Raw genomic sequence first — 24,884 nt, forward strand, 5'->3', positions numbered from 1 at the left:
TAACCAGACCATGAGTGTCAATTTGACACTCCTTGCTTAAATCCTGTATATCTCTCTTGTTTCAGAACCGATTTTTACGAAAATTATAGATTGGGAAACCTCGTAATATAACTCAAATATGTTTCTTAGTCGGCTTGTGATATAGCTCAGTTGGGAAGACAGTTGCTTCCTGAGCCGATGTCTGCGAATGCCATAAAGATGGTAAAACGACTATAATAAAAAAAAAAAGTTTCTTTATCAATATTCAGCTATAACACTCCAGTTTTCCAGTATTCAAAATCTAAAAAAAAATCCGTAAAAAACATGCTTCAGGAAAAAGACTGTAGATCTGCTACAGAATGCTCAAAAAAAGTTAGACGTTTAAAGCTGTACGTTGCACTACTTGCATATAAGGACTACCAGGAGTATCAAAAGGACACTCCAGGGACTGTTACGGGTAAAATTTTCAGGGACCGATAAGGGTTATTATATTTTTTCGTAACAAAAAATGAAATACGGCTTAAAGTGAATGATCTAGAAATAAAGCCATATTTAATAAATAGGATGGTGCACTGTCTGCAAATGGCGAAGCGTGTGTGAAGTGTGCCTTTCGGCGCAGGCCGCTGTCAAATGAAAGAACCGCAGTTGTCGTTTAGAGCACCGAGTTTTTTTATGACATCCTGTCAAGACTTTGTCGTAAAGGCTACCAGAAGACTAGACCAGTCTGAATCAATTTTTGTTCATTTTCTACCTCTCAGCGATGGTTTGAACCTAGGAGGCACAAAAGCAAAAAAAGGGTGCAAGCTTTTTGAGAGGAAAGAAATAAATTCAGAATAAAATTATGACGCTCAACGGTGCAGCAGCAGCAGCAGCTTGCAGCCATTCACCAACTCAATTAACCGGACTACTTCGTTTAGTACCCTCTCTCTCAATAGCCTCCTGTGTGTTTTCATTTGATCATAAGGCCGGCGAGGTGTCAAAGTGCCGTAATTCTGTGTGTGCAGGTTGTCCAAATGTCGCCACATTCAGCCAGCAGCCATCCGGTCTGTGTGGTTCTTGAGGCGCGTGGCGTGGCCCTAATGGCTTGACAGACAGACCGCCACACGATGAACACAAGCGGACACGCAGAAATACCACCGATATAGTTAATAACTCACCTCGGGCGGTTTCGTCGCTGCAGGTCCCGCGGGCAGATTGCGGTGTAACCTTTCTATTTTTGTGCAGGTCTGCGCGGCACTTCTTCTGCTAAACAGTTGACAGAGATAACTTTGTATTTGCTGTTGATGGCTTTTTTTGCAGTTTAACCACAGGTTGTGGGATAAAATAAAACGGAAGGGTTCTAGATTGACACGACCAGACCACACCGGATTGCCTAATAATGTCAATGCGTCGTTACTGTGTGTATGGTTTAATCAAAGCAGGCCGCATTGCGTCAGGACTTGTAGTAAGGTTGCGCCAGGCACAGCACACTTTGATTGCTTTGCGATTTATAGATTCAAGTGTAGCAGACAGGCTGCATACTTCGGTGGTGCAACCGTCAATGACAAGTGTAATAAAATGCATAACGATTTAACTATTAGACGATTATTTCAACATCTGTAAGTACACAATCTATCCATCGTCGTAGTCGTATGCAAGTCGTAGTCAGTTTCCTATGCGCGCGCGACTGACAAATTGGTACGTGATCTTTGTCCTCCTGCTGTGTGCTGCTCCGTACTCTGTGCTCAACACGGAGTGGAACAACACGATCGCGGGAAGAACTAATTTGCCGAACGCCGTAGTCTTCGTCATCCACTTCAAATGTAGGATGGATGAGATTGACCCGATTTCCCGTTCACAGACAACGTCACCAGAGCCTCGGTAGGAATACGAATATTCTATTAGGCCCACATGTTTGTTCAATTCGCAAATCTAGAGCAAAATCAATATTCTATCGGCGAGCGCGTCGATTCACGATGGCGCATGCCTCCGCTATTATTGTCGAACGATCGAAGCAGGCGGCGCGACGGGACCGGCTTTCCGAACAGGATTGCTGCGGTTTTTTTCCTGCCTGCGGACCGTGATCGAATTGTAATCATCTTGTTAGGCAGCTCCCGTATTCATCGATCGAAAGTGAAAGTTAATCCAATCTGCAACGGTTTCGATGCGATCTGAACGCGTGCTCAATCATGCTTGTACACAGTTTTATCTTAAACTGATATTTCTATTGAAAAGTGTTCAACGGTATGATTTTGATTGTAATTCTATTAAAGTAATTTCCCTAAGGGACTCCTGATGAGATCGTTTCCAGTTTAAATATTTTTGTAGAGTTACTGGTTTAAACTGCAAACAAACGTTTTTCTCACATTTTTTGTCTTTTTTTTTCATTCCAGGCTGGTGTTCGACTTATTTTACGGAAAGTTTTCCAATGGTCGCTGATTCCAAAATAATTCCATAACGTAGAGTGTGGTAAGTCAGATTTTATTCTTATTTTAGCTTATGCAACAGCAACAGGCGGTCGTAATTTAATTTAAGTAGCAAAAAAAACCTACGAAAAAGGTCAGCGTTAATTTTTTATTCCTTGAATTCAAATCATACGACAGAAGAAATATGAACGAACATCACATGTTTTGTGATCGTCATCGTCTCATGCATGATGATAGTCTTCTTCTCATCTGGTTTGGCGCAAGAAGAGGTGGATTACTAAATACATACATATAAGTCGGTGGCACAGGGAATCTTCTGGTTAAGTAACACAGACTCTCTAGCTAGAGAGATGTAACCTCTAAAAGCTTGCTTGTCGTATCTATTCGGTCGATCCGATCCCAAAAGAAAATAGGCAAATCATCGGTACACATACCAACCAACAGCCGAAAAGGTTTCATTCACTTGAAAGCGGCTTTAGTTCAAGAAATGGAGAAGCGATCCGCGCAAACGTGTTCATACTTAGGTTTTCCCTTTCCACTCGCTAGGCTAGGGGTTGGTTTATTTAGTGTGCTTAAAAAAAGTTTGAAAGGAGGTATGAGATTTTCTTTCCCCTTTCAACGATTTTTATTACATTTTTCTCGCGCATAGATTAAATGCGGTTGATTAGAAGATTTCAAACAAAAGAAACCTCACCGCGAAAACTGGGCGGTACGAATTGAGCGAACAAGTGGAATGTTTTGTTTATAGTTATACCTAGCTAGTGTCTATTTGAATGTTTGATTATAATTACGATCGCTACCGAGCATCGTGTGTATCTGCGCTAAAACCCTTTCGAAATTGTTTTTTTACCCCGTATTAGATGCTTGGGCGAAGATCACGGGCGTATGTACGTACAAGTCGTTAATGTCGATGCGGATTTGTGTGTTTTTTTCAATGTTGAGTTTCGGGATATTTGCGCACCGAAACGACGAAAGGAAAAACCAATGGGCGTAATTGTTTGCAAATTGGTTTATGTTAATGGTGGTATAATTGGCAGGTTGGAGAGCAAACGAATGGAGGAAAAAATGCTAACGATCGATCGTTGGTTTTGATCGATCGCATTATGATGTAATGTGATCCTAATCTTCGCACATTGGATCTCTCCTAAAATAAATTATCTTTGCAAGTGTTAATGGTTATTGGCACTTCAATTCATTTAATGACGCGATTCTATCGGTGACGGTAAGGTCTTTATCTTAGTCCACTTCTGTTCAGGCCGTACATATATTATTCCTCCCTTTGTTCTAGTACCTTTTGCTGTATTTTCCACATAGTTGGCCTGGTCGTAGTAATCTCTGCAATGCATATTGAAATGTAACAGAGATTACGTTGAAAAGAAAAATGAAGGACGCAAGTCTTTCATTTTGCGGAATGCTTAGATGTTCTGGCTTTATTGGTAAAAGAAGAAGAAAGAGTTCCACTAGTGTTTATTCATCTTCGTTTTTTTTTGTTTGACATTTTTCACGATGTTGTCATGAAAACAGCAGAGTCCCTGTATGAGTATCTCATTACGGGTAAAATCAAAAAGAAGTTACCGTGTACCGAAAATCGGTGTTAATGATTACAGCTTAGCGGGACCAGCGCGAGAGAAGTGTTGTTTGGCTGAAATCTCCATGGGACATTTTCGATATCCGTCGATGCCTTCTTCTCACCTCTTTCTGGTGGTGGGTAACGGGTTAAGCCAACTTCGTTCGTCCATTGATGGTATGTGGTGATTAAATTGACATTTTCAGGGCCATGGTTGATGTTGATGTTCCAACAAAAAAAAAAACAGATAAGCTCACAACAGGAAAAAGTCATCTTAATACTCAACAGGGTGCCTCGAAATCTGTGTTTTCAGGTGACTGATTTTGCAAATTACACTTTTACTCCCAAAACGAAAAAAGAGTCATGATCTGCTTTCTAATTTGCTTACAATTTAAAAAAGGAAGATGACCGAGTCCAGATATCTAACTACAGAAAGAGAGAAGGCACCGTGTTTCGAAGCTAAAAGTGAACAACTAGAATCAATATTTGAATATTTCACGCGGTGGCATCTTGAACGGGTTGGGGAAGCTGTGTTTCCATAATCTATTAGACACATTAGATTTAACGGTAGAAACCAGTTTAGCCGATAGGCTGAACTTCGAAAAAAAAATCGGAGAAAATACATTCAAATTTTATGCATATTTTGGGGTGATTCACCGGGAAGACCAAGAACCGATAATGGCAGTGACACTTTTAAGGGACAGAAAGATACTGGAAGCTGAACAGTGTTGCCAAAAATAACACCCTGTCAAGAATGGAAGAATCTTCTGATGATTATCTATTTTTTTAAATTTCCTAAAAGAGTGCGATAATTAACCTATCCCACTTTGGCATCTATCTGCACACTGCAAAAGAATTGTGTCAACGACACCGCCACATCAAACCAAATGATGGCGGTGAAAGCTATCAGCACCAGCAGACCCTTGCGCGTAGTGCATGTATTTGTCATATAGATGTGCTATTTGCGCCAAGCCTGTTGCTGTTGTTGTCACTACTAGGTATGACCCAAATTGCCGCTCATGATGGTGATGAATGTTTGTGCTTAAGCTTGTATGGAGTGCAAAATATTAAAAAGGCAGGAAAAAAAACTCATCACCAACAACTGTTCCATCACCCCTCCCTCATCGAAGGCGGCGGCGCGGTGCGGCAATAAATATGACGAAGAGTTGCCAATGAACAGATGTACCTGTTAGGCGTAAACATACCATTCTACCAAGCAATGTATTCAACCATTAGCGCATCGTGGTTTACGAGCATTAACGCCGATTTTAGTGGGAATAGTAGATTTTGGTGGCTTAGGTGCAATTTGACAAATGACCATCGCATCTTTTAGGGAAATGAGTTGGGGTTTCACGGCAAGATGCTTTGTCATCACAAGTGTCCTTAACCGTACAACAAATGACGGTTTAATTGTCGTTTTTTATTATTTTTCATATTTATAATCACCATTTGTACTGCGGCAGCGAAGCTACATATTATTACTGTTGCATTATCAAATTTCCAAAAGTGTCATTGTGATATAAAACTGCAGCAACCAAATTTTGATTCTCAACTAAGTAAAGGGTCTTAAGAAATTGGAAAAGAAATTAGAAATTGATGATCGACTTGTTTTGAATGAACCAAGCGTGAAATGATTTCATATTGCACCTATTTGGAATTTCTATTCTAATTCTTCACTTGTGTAGATGTGCCACTTTTTCGGTTTGACTCGTCTGCTTTGAAAATTCTCTTACGACACACTCAACACATTCAACATATTTCAACTTGATTGCTTTCAACGATTCAAATTTTTACTGCTTACTTATTAAATGATGGAGTCATGCGGGTTAGCATTCGGATCTCTAATCTCCGGGAAAATATTCAAACGATAAAGCGTTCCACATGGTAGAATTTTAGGTCCACTTTAATTGAATAGTTGCTATTCCGATCTACCTGAGTTTTCACTCGAGGGGACAAACGTAAAAAAGGGTGAACTTTTTAAATTTAAGAACCTGCTTTGTTGAAATTTTTACCAGTTTTGCCTGATTTAGTAGAACTCGTTTCAAAATTCGAGTTATGAATTTAAGACTTTGTGTTATAAGTTTTTTAAGTTTATATTGTTCATACTCTATATTTTTTTAGTTTCGAAACTAGAAACTGACTTTTGATTTTAATTCTAAACTCCTGTTTGGGATTCTGATTCTGATTTCCTAACTCTGGAGCTAGATTTTGAAAAAGGACAGTCGATTGTCATCCGTATCTCATAATCTTCTGGTATTACAAATGTCAATCATTCTTGATGAATGTGCAAATAATGCAAAATAATAATGATATTTCCTTGAAAAATTTTAAAAGTAGGTATATTAACTAAATTATTAAATAAACTTTGTAAGAGAAACTGAACCAAATACTTCTAAATAAGTTTTTTTCATCAAATATTTTCATCATGACTGAATCATAACTAAAGTATTCGGTCCAAAATGTAAATCAATAGAGCAAAACTTTTATTTTGTGAGGCTAAACTTTTAGAGCAAAACCTTCTAAATTTTTCAAGTCAACTGCACTCATTTTTCCCTACACATAAAGCGCAAAAGATCATTTTATCAACTTTAGGAAGAGACAATTATTTCTCATTTTGATGGAATTCTGGATGCTTTACTAGTAGGATTCGGTGAACTATTTTTCTAATTTCGCAACAGAACAAAACTTTCTATGCACTTAACCAGATTTTTACCTATCGGAAGTCTCAATCATCAGCGGATTTCTTTTTATCTCAGCAGAAGTCTCAATCATTAACTACTGTCAGAGATGTCTTAGACTTAGATTTTAAATTAGCAAAAGTATGAAACAATTATTCCTTCTATCAGCTAAAGTTTTCGTTTGCTTTATCAATCTTCATAAATTCTTATGTGCGGAAGTCTCAATTCACTACATTCCAAAAATGGAATGTCGATTCCTAGAAACAGTTTCTATTGAAACAGATGTTAATTTTGAAAATTTAATTATGTATCTGAATCTAAATTTATATGTAAATTTTCAAGGTGGATTTTTTCCATACAAATCGTAAATTTATCCAACGAAGCTTGACGAGTTTGATAATTTCATCGATTGTTGGAAAAATCGAGTTAACCCGTTCGAGACCGATTGCACACCGTGTGTGCAATGGAATTTTTGTGCCTTTGTCGGAACAATCATACATTGTGAGTTTAATATTGCTCGAAAAAATAATATCCCTATATCAACGGAATCCGCAAAGTTTGGGCAAAATGTATTGAGAATTGATTTTGATGAAAATCAAACAACATAAAAGTTATCTAAGAATAAAGTACTATGAGTCCGAATGTCGTAAAAAGGCCCCCGTCTCGAATGGGTTAAGGAACAAATTGCATACAAAAAGCCGTGCAAATTCGGAACATTCCCTTAAAAATCCATTAATATACCTCCGAGAAGCACAGCAACACATAACTGTATTTCTACGACCATGTCAGTGACTGAAAATTTCTGATAAACTTTGTCTTGAACTGTATTTTTGCCAGCAAAAAATTATATCAAAAAACAGCACTGGTGACTTTTTAGCACCAAATAGCAGAATTTAAGTTCTTCTTAAAATACAAAAAAGGGAAATTACAAAGAGAACATCGAAACAAAGGCTCAACATATAGAATTTCTAAGATGGAAAAAGTATTATTTTTCAATTGAAACTGGGCAAAATCTGCCAAATTTGACCAGATCTAACAATTTCAGTATCTTATTTCGTGTGTGTGTTTATATCATATTTTCAAAACATTCGAGAAGTAGAGAATTCTAGCGTAACATTTTATAAGGGCGAAACTGTCAAATGTAAACAAATTGAGTTACCGGTCATCCTGGATGCACGCGGTTGCACTTTACTTAATAAACGCAGTTTCATCTTAAAATCACTTAAAACATAAAAAAAATGATAAAATTCATTTGTGCGAAACTTCCTGTTGATGCATTTTCGTTGCAACGTGAAGTTACGTCTATTCCAAATGGGGTTAATTTTTCTTTTCGTGTAGGCGTAACTGAGTTGACCGTGTGTGACAAAACGGCCTAATTAGTTCTTTCGTGTAAGACCAAAGGGCGTAACTTCAAAACCAAAACAAAAACGGCCGATCAATTGGGCGAAACTTGCAGGCGTAACTGGAATCGAAAACAAAAAAAAAGGCAAAACTCAAAAATATCTGAAATTTAGTGAAAAAAGTTAAAGTTCTTGATAGCCAATAATAATATAATGCACATTTCTTGATTTTCTTGAATAAAAAGTGGTCAATTTTTTAAATAGGGTTCCGAAATTTCAAACGCGTTTTTTTTCGTTTCGAGCCAACTGCTAGTTCCGCCCGTTTGAACTGTCACGCTAGAATTAAGAAGTTTTATGGGGGCAGAGTAGGCGTTAACTTGATTACAGTACACGTGTTTGTTTTTAGTGATCATCGAAATTGTTTTATTGTTGTTTGGTATTTTCTAGTGAAATTAAGTGGGAAACTGTCGAAAAGTGTTTCAAAAGCAAGGTAGGACGTTTTTCATATCAGTTTCGAATCCACTTTATGAAGGCATCGAAACACACAATTATATATGCTTACTATCTCGGGTTCGTCGCTTAGAAGTATTGATGTTTTCTTTAATCTAAAACGTTCGAAGTTAACAAACAAAAAAAGTGCGTTTCTGGAAACATTGTTTCAAAAATTAGACCTTTTTTTACTTGTTTTTTGTAATTTCTTTATTTGAAAACCTTTTTTTTACTTCTAGTGATTCATTCTCAAGTTTGAGTTATTTTCATTCACCCAATTTCAAACACCTTTCGTGTTTGAGTGAGAAAAGAGTCTCACCTAAATCGAGGAAGAGCTACTGTAAATTATCACACCTTACCATCGTCAGCTTGCAATAGTTTATCACCTGCTTCTTGAACTCACTTTCGCGCTTGACTGTTGCTCGATTTAGCAGCAACACCAGAAGAAAAACAGCTAAATAAATACCCACAATAATGTGGGACGGAACGTCGTCGTCATCGAACACAAAAAAGAGCCCAAACTGTCGTTAATGAATTATTAAAAGCTCCATACCATACCGCCACCTTTTAAGAAAAACTATCGACTTTGAACAGTAGCTTTTGGTTTCATTTACTCGATCGTTAACCCATCTATGCGTTAAATCCATTCAGCCATAAGCGGTTCCGGACAGTTTTTGCCCCGAGTGTGTTGCTGTTCGTAAACTTTGTTTTGTTTTGATGATCACACACAACGAGCCTTTCTAAGTTTTGCTGCCGATCCCCACACCTGGCTAGCAACGTCTCGTAGGAAAAAAGTTTCACCAACAACTGCGGTGCGGTCCAGGAAGTGTCAAGATAAGCTTTATTCTGTGGTGTTACTCTCACTTTTTTCTTGCCTGCTCGGAGATATTGTTATGCTAATTCGCCATGTTCCGCCGTTAGATTAATGCACTAAAATTCACGCCATCCCCAGTTTCCAAGTTAAGACACTCTTCATCGTGAGTTCGACAAGCGCACGTTTAACCCCTCTTAATTCGAAACGAAAACTCTCACCTGAACACTGATAGGGCCATTTCTGGAATGCCCCTTGGCCAACAACACGATCACACGGGCACGAAAATCAATCAATTTCACTTGCCCTGGTTTCTGAGGGGGGTTTCTTTTATTTCTCCTCTGCCTGTATTGACAAAACTTTTTCTTCCGTCGAGATGCGCGACGAATTTCAAATCACCATCTTTTGCCACCGGTGTGGAAGAAGCACAACCTAGAAATCTAAACTCTGATACGACAAATAGACAAAATAGAAAGGAAAAATATCAATTGAAATCACTGATCCTTGCTCTGTTTTCGCGATCGGTCACTCCGAATGCAACCTATAACAATCACAAATATATATTGCTATTCCCTCGCAGGAGAGATCAAGCTCAACATATCTGGAAACCGATAATCCGTTCGAGCACAACTATCCAAGAGCCAGCCAGTCGTTGCAAAATGGCACTCTACTAGAAACACTCAAGTCCAGAAAGTTCAAAGTATCCAAAGGATTTCGCGAGAGCTGCAAATCAATTTTCCAACCGACCCGTACGAAGTTCAACTGCCAACTGATCGCAGTCCAAGCTTGCGATTGCAGACTACACCGCCGACAAGACAAGACAACCGCTCACGGGACCGCGGGATGTGCAAGCAAGCAAGCAGGCAAGCGAGATCCGTTTGTGGACCCCCTCAATCGGCGGAACCCTTCTTCTCGAGTTGAGACCACCGCGAGACACCTCGCTCGATCAAACCGAAAGTCGGATGCCAGCAACATAGGGCCAGGCGCGCGACGCTACATCAAGATTACCGCGTCGCGACACCCAGACGGACGAACGAATTTTGTGACTGCTGTCTGCGCATCGAAGAACGGATCGGTCGGATCGATGCTGCAGCAACATGCCGGCGGCGTGCATGTGCGTTTTCTATGCTGTTGACGTTGTTTTGTTATGATAGGCGCGTGACGCTTGAAGCCGACCGACGACGCCGGCGCACCGGTCTTGCCCTTCTAGGTGCAGCACGTGGTGATGGCGCGCGAGAAGGCGCACCACTTGGAGAGAGTGATCGCTCGGAGAATTGAGTCTCTCCTATAGCAGCTGAAGGTGATCGATTGTTGTTTTTACGATCATTGCTTGTTAATTGGGATGGATGGCTGTTGAACATTACTTAATAGAGCGACCATGGGAAAAATGTAATCAGATTATTCTATTTAGGCCTAGCACAAGTTCCCATCCAAAATTTGGACCATAACTCAAATGTTATAAATTTATTAATATAACTCTTTTCTACAAGATTGAACACAACACTTTTGGGAACTCAAAGATACTAAGTTTGTGAAATTTGGTCCAGCTAATTTTGAGATAAAGAATGCCGAATTTGGGACTGTCATTTTGACACGAATCGGTCCGAATGCAGAAAATTCTCCAGTCTGTGCGGTTGATCTTTTCTTCACGAAACCTTATTTAGAGTCGGAATTTCGGACACCGCGATAAAAGGTTTTGCAGCGGCGTGCAGGGCAAGGTTGCCGAAAAAAAATTCTGTGTTTTTGACAAAAAAAATTCTCGAATGCTGTGATTTGAACCTAAAATTCTGTGACGGTTTTCTGTGACGCTAGTTCAGGAAAATTCATTGCAGAAATCATGTGAAACATCAACAAATTGAAAAATACTTACAGTTTTGATAGAAAAAAATCCTTTTACATTACCTTGTTTTCATATTTTCTTGAATTATAGTCAAAAATAAAAAGTCAAAAGTGGCATAAAAATTTCGTATTTTGGAAATCTGTACAAAATTTAGAAAATCTGTGAATTCTGTGATTATTTTGAAAATTCTGTGTTCTGTGACACAGATTCTGTGACGAAATTTTGCTCAAAATTCTGTGATAATACAGATTTTTCTGTGATTTCGGCAACCTTGGTGCAGGGTCGTGGATCGAGGAATCAAAAATTTGAACAATGGAACTTACCGTCGAAATTTGATGGTAGTTCGTTTCACATGCATTAGTGAGCATTCCCCGATGTAGGTACCTACATGTATCGGACGGATAGTCCTAACTTTCTGAGCACTGGAGACTATTTTTCAGTGATACTACAAATCGGGGCAGATATAGGACCAACGCAAGATCAGGAGGCATGCGATTTGAACCAGCAAATTTGAGGGCCCTTTTTCCATAGTTGCAAAAGAAACGAAATTTCAGTAAAACTTAGCTGTGTCATTCTAAACTTTTCAATACTATCATTTTGTTGGTTCTTTGCAAATATATAACTGAAAGTTTTTATTTGTTTTCTTATTTATTTTTCTAGCGAATACAACAAGTCCTACACTTATTTGATTGGCATCCCACCAATAAACCGTCAATACAATCATCTTTACCAAAGACAATCATCTTGGAAAGCATAATATGACACCGGGTAAACTGTGATCAGTTTAGTCACCTACAACTTTTTACAAGGTATGTAAAACTATTGTTTTAACTTTTTATAACAGTTTGAATAATCAAATGTTTTTGCACTTCTCGATAAAATTATCGAAAAATTTGCCGACAACGTATTGACAATAATTAGCAAAGAATTTAAATTTTGTCAAACATTCGAAATTGGCTATCGATAAGACGGTACCTTTTCTTTGCGAAAATATAGTTGACAGTTTTGTCAACATTATACCACCAAAATAAGAATCTTATTTCGCATATCTAATTGTTTAATTAAAAGTATCGTATTTCCCACGGATAATATGATTTCATTAGTCCTCATGTATTTAACCATAATCAAAACAGCAGAAATTTGGCTTGTCATTCAATGATTTGCGTTTCACACCAAGGCCGGATCGAATCGCTGTTCACTGAATTTCGGTGTTGATTGCTCAGGAAAAAACGGGGTTTGTCGCCTGCTCTGATGTGTAAGCGCCAAATCTCCCACTGTTTGGTGGTTTCTTGGGTACCTATACGAAAAACTTGTGAGAATCAATTTCGGTGCACATGTAATTCTGGCACACAAAAACTGCAAACTCAATCGACTCGGATTGGGGCCGCACTCGTTGTAATCGATTTTAATAGAAAGACCTTTGCTGGGACCCGCCGGACGCCGCGTGTGTGTCACAAATCGATCCACTCACGCGCGTTATGACGTTCGCTGGCACGCTGCGCGGAGAGGTCGTTCTGCGGTCAGATTCCAAAATTGCCAAGAATTGCAGCAGCACTGATTCTGACCGGTACGACAAACACAACAGACCGGGGTCTCCGATCTACTTACTTACTGAGTTCGCAGGAAAAAGTGAACGCAACTTGTCGTCGTCGTTGTTGTTCTTGTGTTTTTCCGATTCGACAGGCCAATGTGGAGTAATTGTTGCTTTTGCCTTCCCGCGGCACCCGAAACGCAACCGTCCATGCTTCCCTCAAAATTTGCAGAGGTTCTTTCAAGAGTGCTGCACTGCGCTGCGCCATAGCGTGGAACAAAACCGGCCCCCGATCGGAAGGATAAGTAAAAAGCTGGTTGCGCAATCGCAGAAAATACCTTCCATCGACTAACCCCTGAAGCTGGTGCTGATGTTGATGTAGTACTCGGGAAGGAGTGCGAATATCAGTTCATGCATGCACGAATCGTGTTACAAATTCAAAAAATTTAGCGAAAAAATAGCTTTTCGAGGGACCCCACGTTCTGCTCTGCCATTCCTGCTGCCTTTCCAATCATCGATTGATCGCAGTAGTCCTAGCTCAACGTCAACGATTCTTGTTGTCCTTAGCAACTCAATCCAATGTTCTTTCTCGATTCAATATATTTTTTTTTTGGAGGGCAAGAATTTCAGGGCAGGGTTGCTGCGATCGATACTTAATGGAAAATATGGAATTGGAGCGCGCTCGTTGTTTTTGATGGCCAGCATGTGTCAGATGTGTGAGTGTGTGTTTTTTTTATCTCTCTCAGCCAAGAAAAAATAACTAATCGCTAACTCGACCAGATCGATCGTGATTGTGGGCGATTATCATTAGGGTCATTCATCAACTTAAATTGAAAAATTTCAGCCATTGCGTGAAGGCGTGCAATTGGTTGATGTTGTCGTTGTTTGTAGGATCGATTCGGGCGACCATTCAAATCGGCAATTAAACTATTATCGGTAAATCACGTAATAGACGGACGGCTCTCGATGATTGGAAGATCGAATCGGATAAAAAGTCATGCTGACTCATGCTGAAAACTTAATTATACATCAAGGGCCAGCTGATTGAAGTTTTCGGCTCGTTTAGGCAGCTGATAGAAATCTAGCCATTCTAGTTAACTTTAATTATTGGGTTTGTAAGTTGTGAGTTTAGGCGTAGGTAGATTATGAGATTTCAAATTAAAATTCAGATTAAATGTTAAGATTTCAGTTTCAGGCTCAGTTTTCAAGTTAAAAACCACCAAAGAAAACCGGGAGAATCATGTTTTTGATTTTGTTGCCAAATGACTTAGAAATGGAAATGGAATTTCGAAAATAAATCATTCGATAATCAATATTTTGGACTACGTTCAAAATAACAAAAATTACAAAAAACCACAAAATAACTTAAATGTTAAAATTGATAAATTAGATAAAAAGGACTAAAATATCAGGAATGCCAAAAAAGAAAAAAAAAAAAAGAGAAAAATTTAAGAAAAACAAAAATGCTAAACATAACAGCAATAACCAAAAAAGCCAAAAGTTCAAACTGACATAATTTAAAAAATATAACAAATTAACATGAATGACAAAAATGAAAAAAAAACAACAAAAATTACCTAATATTAGTGAAACTTACAAAAATCAAAAAAATGTCATAGGGCTTGTGACATAGCTCAGTTGGCAAGCTTCCTGAGCCCAGAGCCCAGAGTTCGAGCCCAAAAGTAAACATCGATCACAGTTGTACCGGATTAGTTTTTCAATAACTGTCCGCCAACTGCATCGTTGATATAAGTCGCGATTGACATAAAGAAGTTAAAACGACTATAATCGAAACAAAAAAAATAAATTAATAAAAATTTCAAAAGATCACAAAAATAAAAAACTGACAAAAATAACCTTATTGAAATATTTTACAAAAAGAAAAAAAAAATAAAAATTTCACAAGAATGCCAAACAAATTACATAATAGCAAAAACAACAATAAAATGACCAAAAGAACCAAAATGAAAAATGGAGCATAACGACAAATTTGAGCGAAACGGAAAAAGGAAACTGGGCAAAATGTTAAAAATGGCAAAAAACAAAAACAGAAAAAGAATTTAAAAAAAATACAAAAACATTTTCAAAAATGCAAAATAAAAGAGTATTTCAAATTAAGATTTCAGACTAAGCTGTCAGATTTGAGATATTATATTGGATTTTCTGTTTACCTTCGAATTTCAGATCCAGATTACAGAATCAGATTGAAATATCGGATTTAAAAAACTAAAAATCGAGTGTTCGGAATATTTCACGTAAATTGAAATGGGAGGTTTGAACTGCAAACAGCAATCATCAATGCGAAATTTGTTTGTAAATATGTCTTGGTTGAGGTTCAATCTGAACTAACGTACATTTACGAATGATTTATCGGTTCCATAAAACTCAGACACAGTCCTTAGCCAACACTCTGTCCTTAGAGTACATTTATCAATTAGTACCAGAAAAATGACCCCCATCCAAGTAGTCGTAGATGGAAACATCTTAGGCAACAACCAGTGATAACTGCGCGGCCTACTGCTATCATATTTACCAACCAACTGTAATTTTAGTGCTCGTTGGATTCCTTCGCCATGCAAAGCAGGCCCTAGCATCATGTTGAAATCTGTCTGTAGATAATAATCAATTATCGTTTGCGGAATGTTTTGGAAAATTGAAAGGTGTCTGTAATGCAGAAATAATTATACGTTTTTGACTCACTTACATCGTATAATTTCATGCGACACATTTCGTAGATACATACCTATGCACGTAAAAGGCTCGCGTGGTGCGATAAAACCAAATTGTATTTTTGGATTCTACTGAGCCTCATTGCACACCATCCCAAGAGAAGGAACACTTGATTTCGCAATAACTGTACGGTGTAGGTGCAACGTTCACGAGTGTGCCATTTATGCGGCTAAGGGTGTATAGTATGTATATGAACAACAATACATTCTTTCGCCACGGGCGGCAATTTGATTGGGACCTCCCTCGAAATTGATTTCGGTTCTTGCGAAAGTCGATCAATATGGGCGCTCGATCGGTCCCAGCCCAGATTGACCTAGTTTTCGTTGGAATTTATGCGATACTTCGGATATCTCTGAACACAGTAACGATGCCATACAACCTTGAGAGAAAGATAAACGATATAATTTGTATAGTCCTACAAGAAATAACGACTGCAGTACGCTGTCTATAAAATCGTAAAATTACTAACATCAAATTGGAGCCAGATCGCGTAAAGTTTACATTATCACAATAACAAAATGACACCTGCCTTGGTTGGTGTACGCACGTTCTGTGCAAGCCTACGCCCAAGAATATTACAACCGCGTTAATTAAAACTGTCGTCAGGGCTGTCAAATTTAATGCGTCCGGATCACGATGGGTTGACCATACCAAATTGAGAGCAAACCAATACAAAAAAAAACGGGGCGCAGCGGGTAGCTCGCAAAACCCCCTAAAAGGTCTCGTCACCTTGTCCACCGACTAAAAAAAACCGGCAAATTCTGCGCATTCTGTGATCTCTCTAGGTAAGTCTCTAGTTTTTGCAGCAGACCTAGGATGTGTGTTGTCCTCAGCCAGACGACGACGCACCATAAAACTGCACCTTTGCGCTTATTGACACAATGGATGGAACCGAAGCTTACTTTTTTGTTGTGGTTCGCTCGTCGCCGCTGGAGGTAATGACAGAAAATATTCTGATGAATGCAAGAGTAAATTCGCTAAACGGATGACGATGATGATAATAATGGTGTGAACCGGACGACTCGCGACCCTCAAATATCTCCGCCTGGGACCCCAAGCACAAGTTAGCAGGCAATCGGCTTCTATGATGGTGCCTCCTTCAATTTGGCCATAAGCCAAACATTCAGCAACAGTAGAGTCGTTTTTTTTTTTGGATGATTGTGAAGAAAGGAACAAAAACGTATTCACCACAACACCAGTCAAGGCACTCTTTGATGATGATGGCAAATTACAATTTTGTATACTCCTCCATTTCTATGGGGTTAATGATTTTCCCTAATCCATCGCTGTACGAATCCATGCATCTACCGTAGCCCCCCATGGGGTTTTATTTGGAAACAGCTCCATCATGGTTGACCTTGGCCAAAGATCTCGTTTTTTTACTCATATACCTATTACATGCAGGTGGTTGAAGAATGATTTTCAAAAGGCAATTAAGAGAGGGTGGTAGATCGAATCCTTGAGTGTCATAACGCCGGCCTTATGCAACGAAATATGATAAAGAGATCAAGTTACGAATCACTCCCTAAGGAAAGTTAATTTCAAGAATGGAACCGACGGGCGTGTCTCGTTTTTTTTGCGGTTAGCCAATTTTTTTTTTCTCTACTGGCTCTCTGACGGGCATGCGTTGTTAGTTACCTAGTAGGTAACCATTGGCTGTTGCTGCTAATAAAGCCATAAAACTAGAGCTCACTAGCCATAACCATAATAATCCTAGCGGTTGGGTGTGCTACGTGTGCTGCGAGTACTAACTACTGGGTTCCGCTTAGGGGCAAGTTTTATTGCCCCAAGGAATATTTTTTTCTGGCGAACTATAGACGAGTCAAATGAATTGACGCCGGAAGGATATTAGTCATAGTAGGCAGTGAGAAAATTGCGCACCTATTTATATGATCTTAACTGGTGACATTTTAGATTAGTTTTGACCACCGTTCAAAAGGAGTGTACCGGATAATCAAAAAGTTGACATTTAATGTACTTATTATCTGCCTTTTAAAAAAAGTTGATTGTCTAATATCTGTCTGAATGATTGAAAATATTTACTAGCTTATCTAACTAACTTCAACGTCCTTTTTGTTTTAATTTCAAAGCTATCAATGTTGAGTTAATCATCCACCATTTTTTCAATCTTCGCTTTGACTCTCATCCGTCCCAGATTCTTTACCCGTTAGGGGCCGTTCAGATACCACGTGGACAGAAAAATGAGATTTTTGACCCCCTCCTCCCCCTCCGTGGACAAGCGTGGACATTTTTCAAACCCCTCCCCCCTTCCCGGATGTCCACGTGGACAGATTTGAAATAGTTTTTTTTTAAATACCTATAATTTGACAGTTAGAAAACACAACTTTTGCCTTTTTTTTATAGAAATGGCTGATTTTGAAAAACCGAATAAGAATTTTCTGATATAACAAAATTTAAATTTCTGAATAATAATATTTATCACTAGCTTTCCAGTAGCTACTAATTGTGTAAACTTAAACTGGAAAGCTTAACCATTTTAAGATTTTTATTTAAACATCTTAATATTTATTCACCTTTAGCAATTTTGAAAGTAAGTATGTCACGTGGACATGACCCAAACCCCTACCCCCCTCTCCGTAGACAAGCGTGGACATTTCCATACCCCCCCCCCCCCCCCCCTAAGTTGTCCACGTGGTATGTGAACGGCCCCTTAGCGTTCTAGGAGTATCAATTTGATTTCAAAATGAAGCTGAAAAGGAAAATCAATGTTCCGAAAATCAATCATTTTCACTGAGCCATGCTTGAATACATTCTGAGCCAAAAAATCAAAGCAGTCGAATTTTCCTTCTTCAACCAAATCATACAAACAATCATGCATGACAACGACGCTTCTGTATTTGAAACACTTTTGCGATACATGATGTGGTAAAGAAGGACGCAGACTATCAGTAACGAACGTCTCGATGCTGATTTCCTTCCTTGACGAATTTGAACCTTCAGGATCATAACTGATATGTATCAGTTTTGAGCGATCTATGTATCTATGTATAGGCTATCAGATGATTTTTTATTTTTTGCTTTGCGTAGGAGGACCAAATCATGACTAGGTAACCGCAATGAAATGTCCAGCATGTGCTACGGTTTTTTGAACATGTGGTCCTGGTATTTCTTCAGATATTTCCTTCTGAAACATTCATGATCGTCTATCAATAACGAACATTATTAACAATGATGCAAGGATAGGCGTTCGGGTATGATTGAGGGAGCGACTTTCAAAATGTATCACCAAGTTTGTCGATCACCGTCGATTAGCCACGTGACGAATAACAACGGTAGCCTCCGATGGGGCATGGTATATTTTCTTGTATCAAGTTAGTGTTGATTTTCGACATATATTCAATGGGTACTTTTACCACGTGCGTATCACAGCACTCGGAGATATCAGTATTCAAGCTAGAAATCAATCCTGATTGCTTTTCTTGAGAGATTTTCCGAACATTGAGGAAAATTATAAAAAATGGCATCAAATAAGAAAAACAAAAATTTCCCTCTCATTTCAAGCTGCCATCATGCATGGCAGCATTACGCCAGGGCTAGAAGTTGGTCACTTTTTAGTAACTTTGTCACTTTTTTCAGGCTAGTCACTCACAAGTTAGTTTTTTGGAATTTGGTCCCTAAAGTCACTATTTTTTATATAATTTCCTTACAACTAACTGAGCTTTTTTTTTAATTTTTCTACTCATTATTGAAAACATTGTATTGTTTCATTCTGTTGAATCACGAATGGCTCAAATTCAGTAAGAAAGATTATTGTTTTGGTTTTGCTTTAATATATCGCTTACACTTAAACATTATATGGATGACAATTGCAATTTAAACAAAAATAGTTTGTCACCTAAAAAATATGTAGTTTTTTGTTTATTTGTGACACTTTACCTACGTTTTGGAATTCGTGTCAAGAGAAAGTAATTTCTAAGTTACACTATTACAACATGTTTAACAAAGATTTGAAGTGTTATGACTTTTAAAGCTTGAATTTGTTAAAAATAATTCTCAACTTAATTTTAAAAAAATATTAATCAAAATCTGTACAGTGCACTTAATCACATGGCAGGAAACGTTCCATGCTTTCAATGCTCTTGGTTTTATTAAATGGAATCATTTTCGAATCATTTGAAAGATTGGTTGTTGTACATAGATTTCGAACCCCTTTTGAAGTTTTCGATAACTTTCAGTAATTTTTGTACCTATTTAGAGGTTTACTGATATATTTTCTACAATATTCCAATAGGTGTTTCTTGGTTGGATACAACATTTCTGAGGTGTTTCTTGGATCTGTTAATTTTTTAACGAAAATGGTAAGAACATCATTTTTTTCTAGTAAATCTTTCTAATGATTGATATGTGAATTATGCAATAAAGTCTGCAGTGAATCTTTTTGGAAATGTTCCATTTTTGTAAGTAAATTCTCTTTGAGTTAGTTTTTAATTTGAGAAAAATATATTCTACCTTGAAGATAAGCCTCGTAAAATTATTTAGCCTTTTTTGTGTTATTGTCATCTTAAGTCAATTTTTTCGCTAAGCTTCGTAAAGTCATTGTCAATCTTCTGTCAACATTTTGTCCTTTATCTTTTTTCAATCTTCTATCATTGTTTTATCACTTTTTCATGAGGACCTCCCAATTTTTAATTTCATGACTTTTTCATGAAATGAAATTCCTATAAATGTAAATCTTAACTCAATTTTGAGGAAATTCTTTAAACTTTTCGTTAAACATGTGCTGGTTTTTTATTTGCATTTGTAGATCTCTAACATATAACTATTTTGTTTAAATTTTTTTTTCAAAGAAAATGGTTAAACTCGAAGTTTTTGTCGGGCTTAGTTGTCCTAGTCTTTACAGTACGATCTTTTGGTTCCCTCCCATTGTTTCTATAGAACTTTAGGATTCTGCGGTCCCCATTCCTAAATTATCTAACTTCATTTAAAATATTCCTCTTTTGTCCAACATATTGCTTTTTTAAAAGTGAGACCAAGAGCCTTCCAAAAAACGTTTTTCATTTAACAGAATTGTCTTTAAAGCGTTTGGTTTTAGATTTTAATGTCATTTTTTAATTTGTTTTCGTTTTGATCTGGTCACTAATCTTACCCTAATTTCACTTCAAAGTAACTTTTTTGCCCTACTTTTTTACCGCATGGTCTCTTCTAGCCCTAATTACCACAGTTCATAGTCTGTCAAATTCCAATGGTAGCGAATGGTTGAACAAAGGCTGAAAAAGTGTATTAGAAAAAATTCTTCAACTTCTCCCATTGGCTACACTAAGACTTCTGTAAACGCTGAAACATGGTTTCAGTTTTTCTTTATTCAGCCAGTATGCTGTAACAGCAATTACGCTATAGCTCAGCTTTTGTTCAGCAAATAACCGTTCTTAAGTAGCCAACATGTTTATTGGGTAAGCCAAATGCAGAAAACCTGTTTTTGAAAGATGCGCTTCAAAGCTTTGTGTAGGCAAAGAGGTATTCGATAAAGTTGGATAGCCCTGGATGAGCAAAGGTATATTCTGAAGCCATGAATGGTCAAAGGAGAACCCGAAAGCTATGTATGGGCAAAGCAGTATTCGGTAGCACTGAATGAGCGAAGGAAGATTAACTGAATGAGCAAAGATGAATCCGCTAGCCTAAATGAGCAAAGAGGTTAATTGCTCCAAAGAGGTATTCGATAGCCCTGAACGGGCAAGGTAAAGCAAGCTATTTGAAAGCCATGAATGAGTAGGGCAGAGAGGTTTTCGATAATACTAGGTTTGACCTGGATAGGCAAAGAAGTATTCTTCAGTCTTGAATGAATAAAGAGATATTCTATAACCATGAGTAGACTTAGACGGGTTCGGAAGCCCCTTATGAGCGAAGATGTATTCGATAGCGTAGTATTAGTGTAATAAGCGGTGATCGAGATGCGATAGAGCTATTCCGGTGATTAAAGAAAATCTAAGTGATCACGTGACCTTGACAAGTAGTGAAATTAAAGTAAAAGATTTTTAATTTAAACTTGATCCATCATGATCATCCTCATCTCAGTTATTCGAAAACAGCCCTATTACATAAGACAAGTCACGAGTCATTTTACTCGAGTGAGCCATTTTGGTATTACAGTAATCGAGTCGAGTCGAATTTCAGTCGAGTAGCTCGACTGAGTCGACTGCTTGAAGGTTCGTGACTCAGCTGTTTCACTCGACTACCGTAATACGACACTTCGCTAGACTCGACAGTGACTGGAGTCGAGTCGAGTTACTCGATTCGTCTTATGTAATAGTAATAGGGCCCATAATTGAATCTTTCAAACTTATTTATCAACTTGCCTTCATATCTAGAAGAAGTATCGCATATATTTCATTTGCTGTCTTTGTACTCACAGAACAGCCCGTTCAAAAATGTTCCAATCATGATTGCAAATTGATCAAAATAGAAACGCATGCCCTTCAGCGACGATCAAGGGTCAACCGACTCTCAAACAAATTCGCGATACAAAACCCATCAAGGGTCAGCTGCCTTCAAAATGCAGCCCAATGAGATCCGGTGAACGACATTCACTGCGCTCGTAGGCTGGCTGACCAGGCTGTGAGACGTAACCAGACCCGCTAGTAGATCCAATTGGCCGTTGTCACGAAACTTGGATCCGTTGAGCTTGGGTCTAAGTCCAACAAAAATTCTGCGACGAAGGCGGCGAACAAACTGCTGCGCTAAATTACGCGTCATAATTGCCCCGGTCTCTATGCAGTCTTTTGACCATCACGGGGTCCGATCGTCCGATGTAGTTGCAAATTGATCGCGCGGGGAGGGGGGCGGAGGCTTTTTAACAGGCAGGTCAAAGGCGTTACGAATTTAACTCTTCGATGTCGAGACTATGAAATTGATCGATTGATCAATTATAGCGCAAGTTCGTTGAATGGCTCGTCGTCGTCTAGGTACCAGACCATTAATAATGCCTGGTTTTTCTGTTTTTTTCTAACGAGCCTCAAATTACACTTTTAGCATAATGGGTGTGTTTTCGCACTCGAACGTCACATCGAGTACTGACAAGACTTAGTACGGTTTTTGACATTGACAGTTTCACAGTAGGTACCCCTAGAGAACGATTTGATATATTTCAATTTGATATGAAAGATCCCCGGGATCTGTGAATGGGTCCATGACATTCATTGTTGTCGGGCAGGAAAATACCACCGCAATTTATCGGAACTCTTCCAGCGCTATGCTGTCAAATATTGCAGTGCTGAAGCGTGATAAAAATGGGATGGTCGGCATCGAAGTTGTTTTTTACAACTTCAACACTTCAATGATCAGGCTAAAAAAAATAACTAAACGATCAACGGGCGCTCAATCGAAGTTGGCGTGGCAAACGCCAATCGACGAGGAGCGCGTGCTAAATCGGCGCAATTAGAGCCTAATGTCACATTAGCCGTAAAAAAGATCGTTAAACAGCTTGGAGTGTTGAAATAAAGCAGACAATCATGTCTCGTTAGTTGAAGTGGACAATAAAAATACCAATTCTACCTCTTTCGAAATTCAATTTACAACATAATTTCTACAACGAAAAGTCTAATGAAATTGTGTTTTCGTTTAACAAAAATTGTTTTTTTTTTTCATTTATACTCTCAACCTAACCAGACACGTTAAACTCGTCCATGAAAGACGTGATGAATCGAGAAAGGAGACAGTCTCGACCAAGAAAAAATTAAGCACAATATTGAAGAATAGCTTTTTTATAACCTTTAACCCATCAACAAAAATTGAAAAAAAAAAAAAATGAGCCATCGCAGTTGGCCTCGCAGTATCAAAAATGAAAAAATAACTCACAGTCCACTTGGATGAGTGAGTGAGAAGTGACAAGCGTGGGAAAATTTACCAAAGCAAACCAAGACCTCGTTCGTGGTCACTACTTTCGGTTTCACGGCTGGCTGGCTGGATGGGTTGATGCAGAATCGGTGCTATGAATTTGAATTTTATTCGTCGGCAACAGCATGGTTGACGGCGACGCCGCAGCCGCAGCGATCAGCGTCTTTGCGCATCTATTAAACAAGTAAATTGGTCTATAAGATACGGGTGCTTATTTCTGAAATGCTGCTTGGAACAGCTACGCTGAATAAAATTTAGGAAAAAAAAACAGAAGCGAGCTGTGTTAAAATTATCTGACAGAATTCAGAAAGATTAAACTATTTGTAGATCTTACACAGAATGATAAGTGATCTCTTGAATAGCGAGAGCTTAAGTTTTAACTGTTTTTTTCCTTTTGTTTCAGTGAAAGGTGAGTTGAATGAACTGTTATCAACAATGCAAACGATTACGAGTAACAACTTTTCAAATTTGAATAACGATAAGGGAACGAGCTTTTATGAAACGTGTAAATAAATGTTTTCGTGAAGTTTTGTGCAACACACTCACACAAATGCCCAACTTTAAACCCTTAGATTTGACTGTCGGATGATTGATTTTTTAATACCAAATCCAAATTCCGAGATTTTCGCGAGGTTGCTTCATTTATTCGTTCGGCCAAATATAATAAAGGTGGTGCCATTATCCCAGTGAGTGGTCCAATGTTTCTTTTAATTGAAACTGTGCACGCAATTGGTTTTTATGTTGCAGATCCCATTTCGATAGATTGCTCTACCTATCTAGCTATAACAAAAATATGTTGGAGATAACTTAAATTTACGCTTTATAAGTTTCAAATTAAAAAAAAATGCTTGACTGCAAGTTTCAAGATTTTTTTCCTTTCAATAATCTATCACAGAACCAAGTTTTGGTATAATGAATAAGGGAGAGGTCGGTTGCAAGTTTATGCCCTTTTCAAACAGTACTCTTAAAAATCAGCGTCCTACACGGTCACCGTTTTCTAGTTAACTTCAACAGATTAACAACGCACCGGCGGTTAACGAAACACACTGCCCAAAAGGTGAAGAGAGTGGTAGTTTAATGTCCACCTTAATTTGACTCAACCCCCGGCCGAACACGTCTGTTCGTTGGCTGTTGGCAAAATATGTTGATACCTGTGCAGGCGGTGCCCCCGCGGATGAATGGAATGGCTAGTCACGTGATTTGGAAAACAAAAACTGGTTAAAACTTACCCCTTGAGTTCCTCCTTCCCCCAGAGCTCTCCTTCCCTTGTTGTTGTTCTGAGGCACCTCTCAGGGTTGGTGGTTTCGCTTGCAGGTATCGGTTCGTTTTGGTGAGAGGGTTCCGCACCGCATATTCTATTGGTGCGTTTGGGACAATCTGATTGAGACGTGCGGACTTAATTTGATAATTTGTTTGACTTTCGGCGGTGCACCTCGCTAATGAATGGGGGTGGTCTAGAGGCATGGGTTCTGGTAACTTAAGCAAAGAAACAAAAATGAAGGTACGTGAAAACGATCCTCGGGTGATATTGAGACAACATACAGTACCGTTCATAATTGTATAGAAATTGGAAGCAAGCGCACTGTCACTTCGACTTTGAACTTCCATAACTTTTTACTCTGATGATATTTTTAGATCAAATTTTTTTGCGTTAGATAGATCA

General features: G+C 38.4%; 2 protein-coding genes across 3 annotated transcripts in view; one reads left to right on the forward strand and one right to left on the reverse strand.

The window, feature by feature from the left end:
- The window catches only part of LOC129758801 (peroxidase), a 22,105-nt gene extending 11,940 nt beyond the window's left edge, over positions 1–10,165 (reverse strand). The window contains exons 1-2 of one of the 2 annotated variants that reach the window (XM_055756431.1): positions 10,017–10,165; positions 9,491–9,716 (exon numbers count right to left, since the gene is read on the reverse strand). In XM_055756431.1, coding sequence (XP_055612406.1) covers positions 9,491–9,510 — 20 coding nt within the window. In that variant the 5' untranslated portion in view covers positions 9,511–9,716; positions 10,017–10,165. Of the gene's footprint in view, positions 1–9,490; positions 9,717–9,810 lie in introns of both variants that reach the window. The other variant, XM_055756439.1, reaches the window with a different exon arrangement.
- A 1,604-nt stretch (positions 10,166–11,769) lies between these two features.
- Positions 11,770–24,884, forward strand: part of LOC129758814 (mannose-6-phosphate isomerase) — a 41,072-nt gene continuing 27,957 nt past the window's right edge. Inside the window, exon 1 of the mRNA XM_055756450.1 lies at positions 11,770–11,918. The gene's annotated coding sequence lies outside the window, so the exon portion shown is untranslated. The remainder of the gene's footprint in view (positions 11,919–24,884) is intronic.

Source organism: Uranotaenia lowii, chromosome 1, assembly GCF_029784155.1.
Source record: "Uranotaenia lowii strain MFRU-FL chromosome 1, ASM2978415v1, whole genome shotgun sequence".
Lineage (NCBI taxonomy): Eukaryota > Metazoa > Arthropoda > Insecta > Diptera > Culicidae > Uranotaenia > Uranotaenia lowii.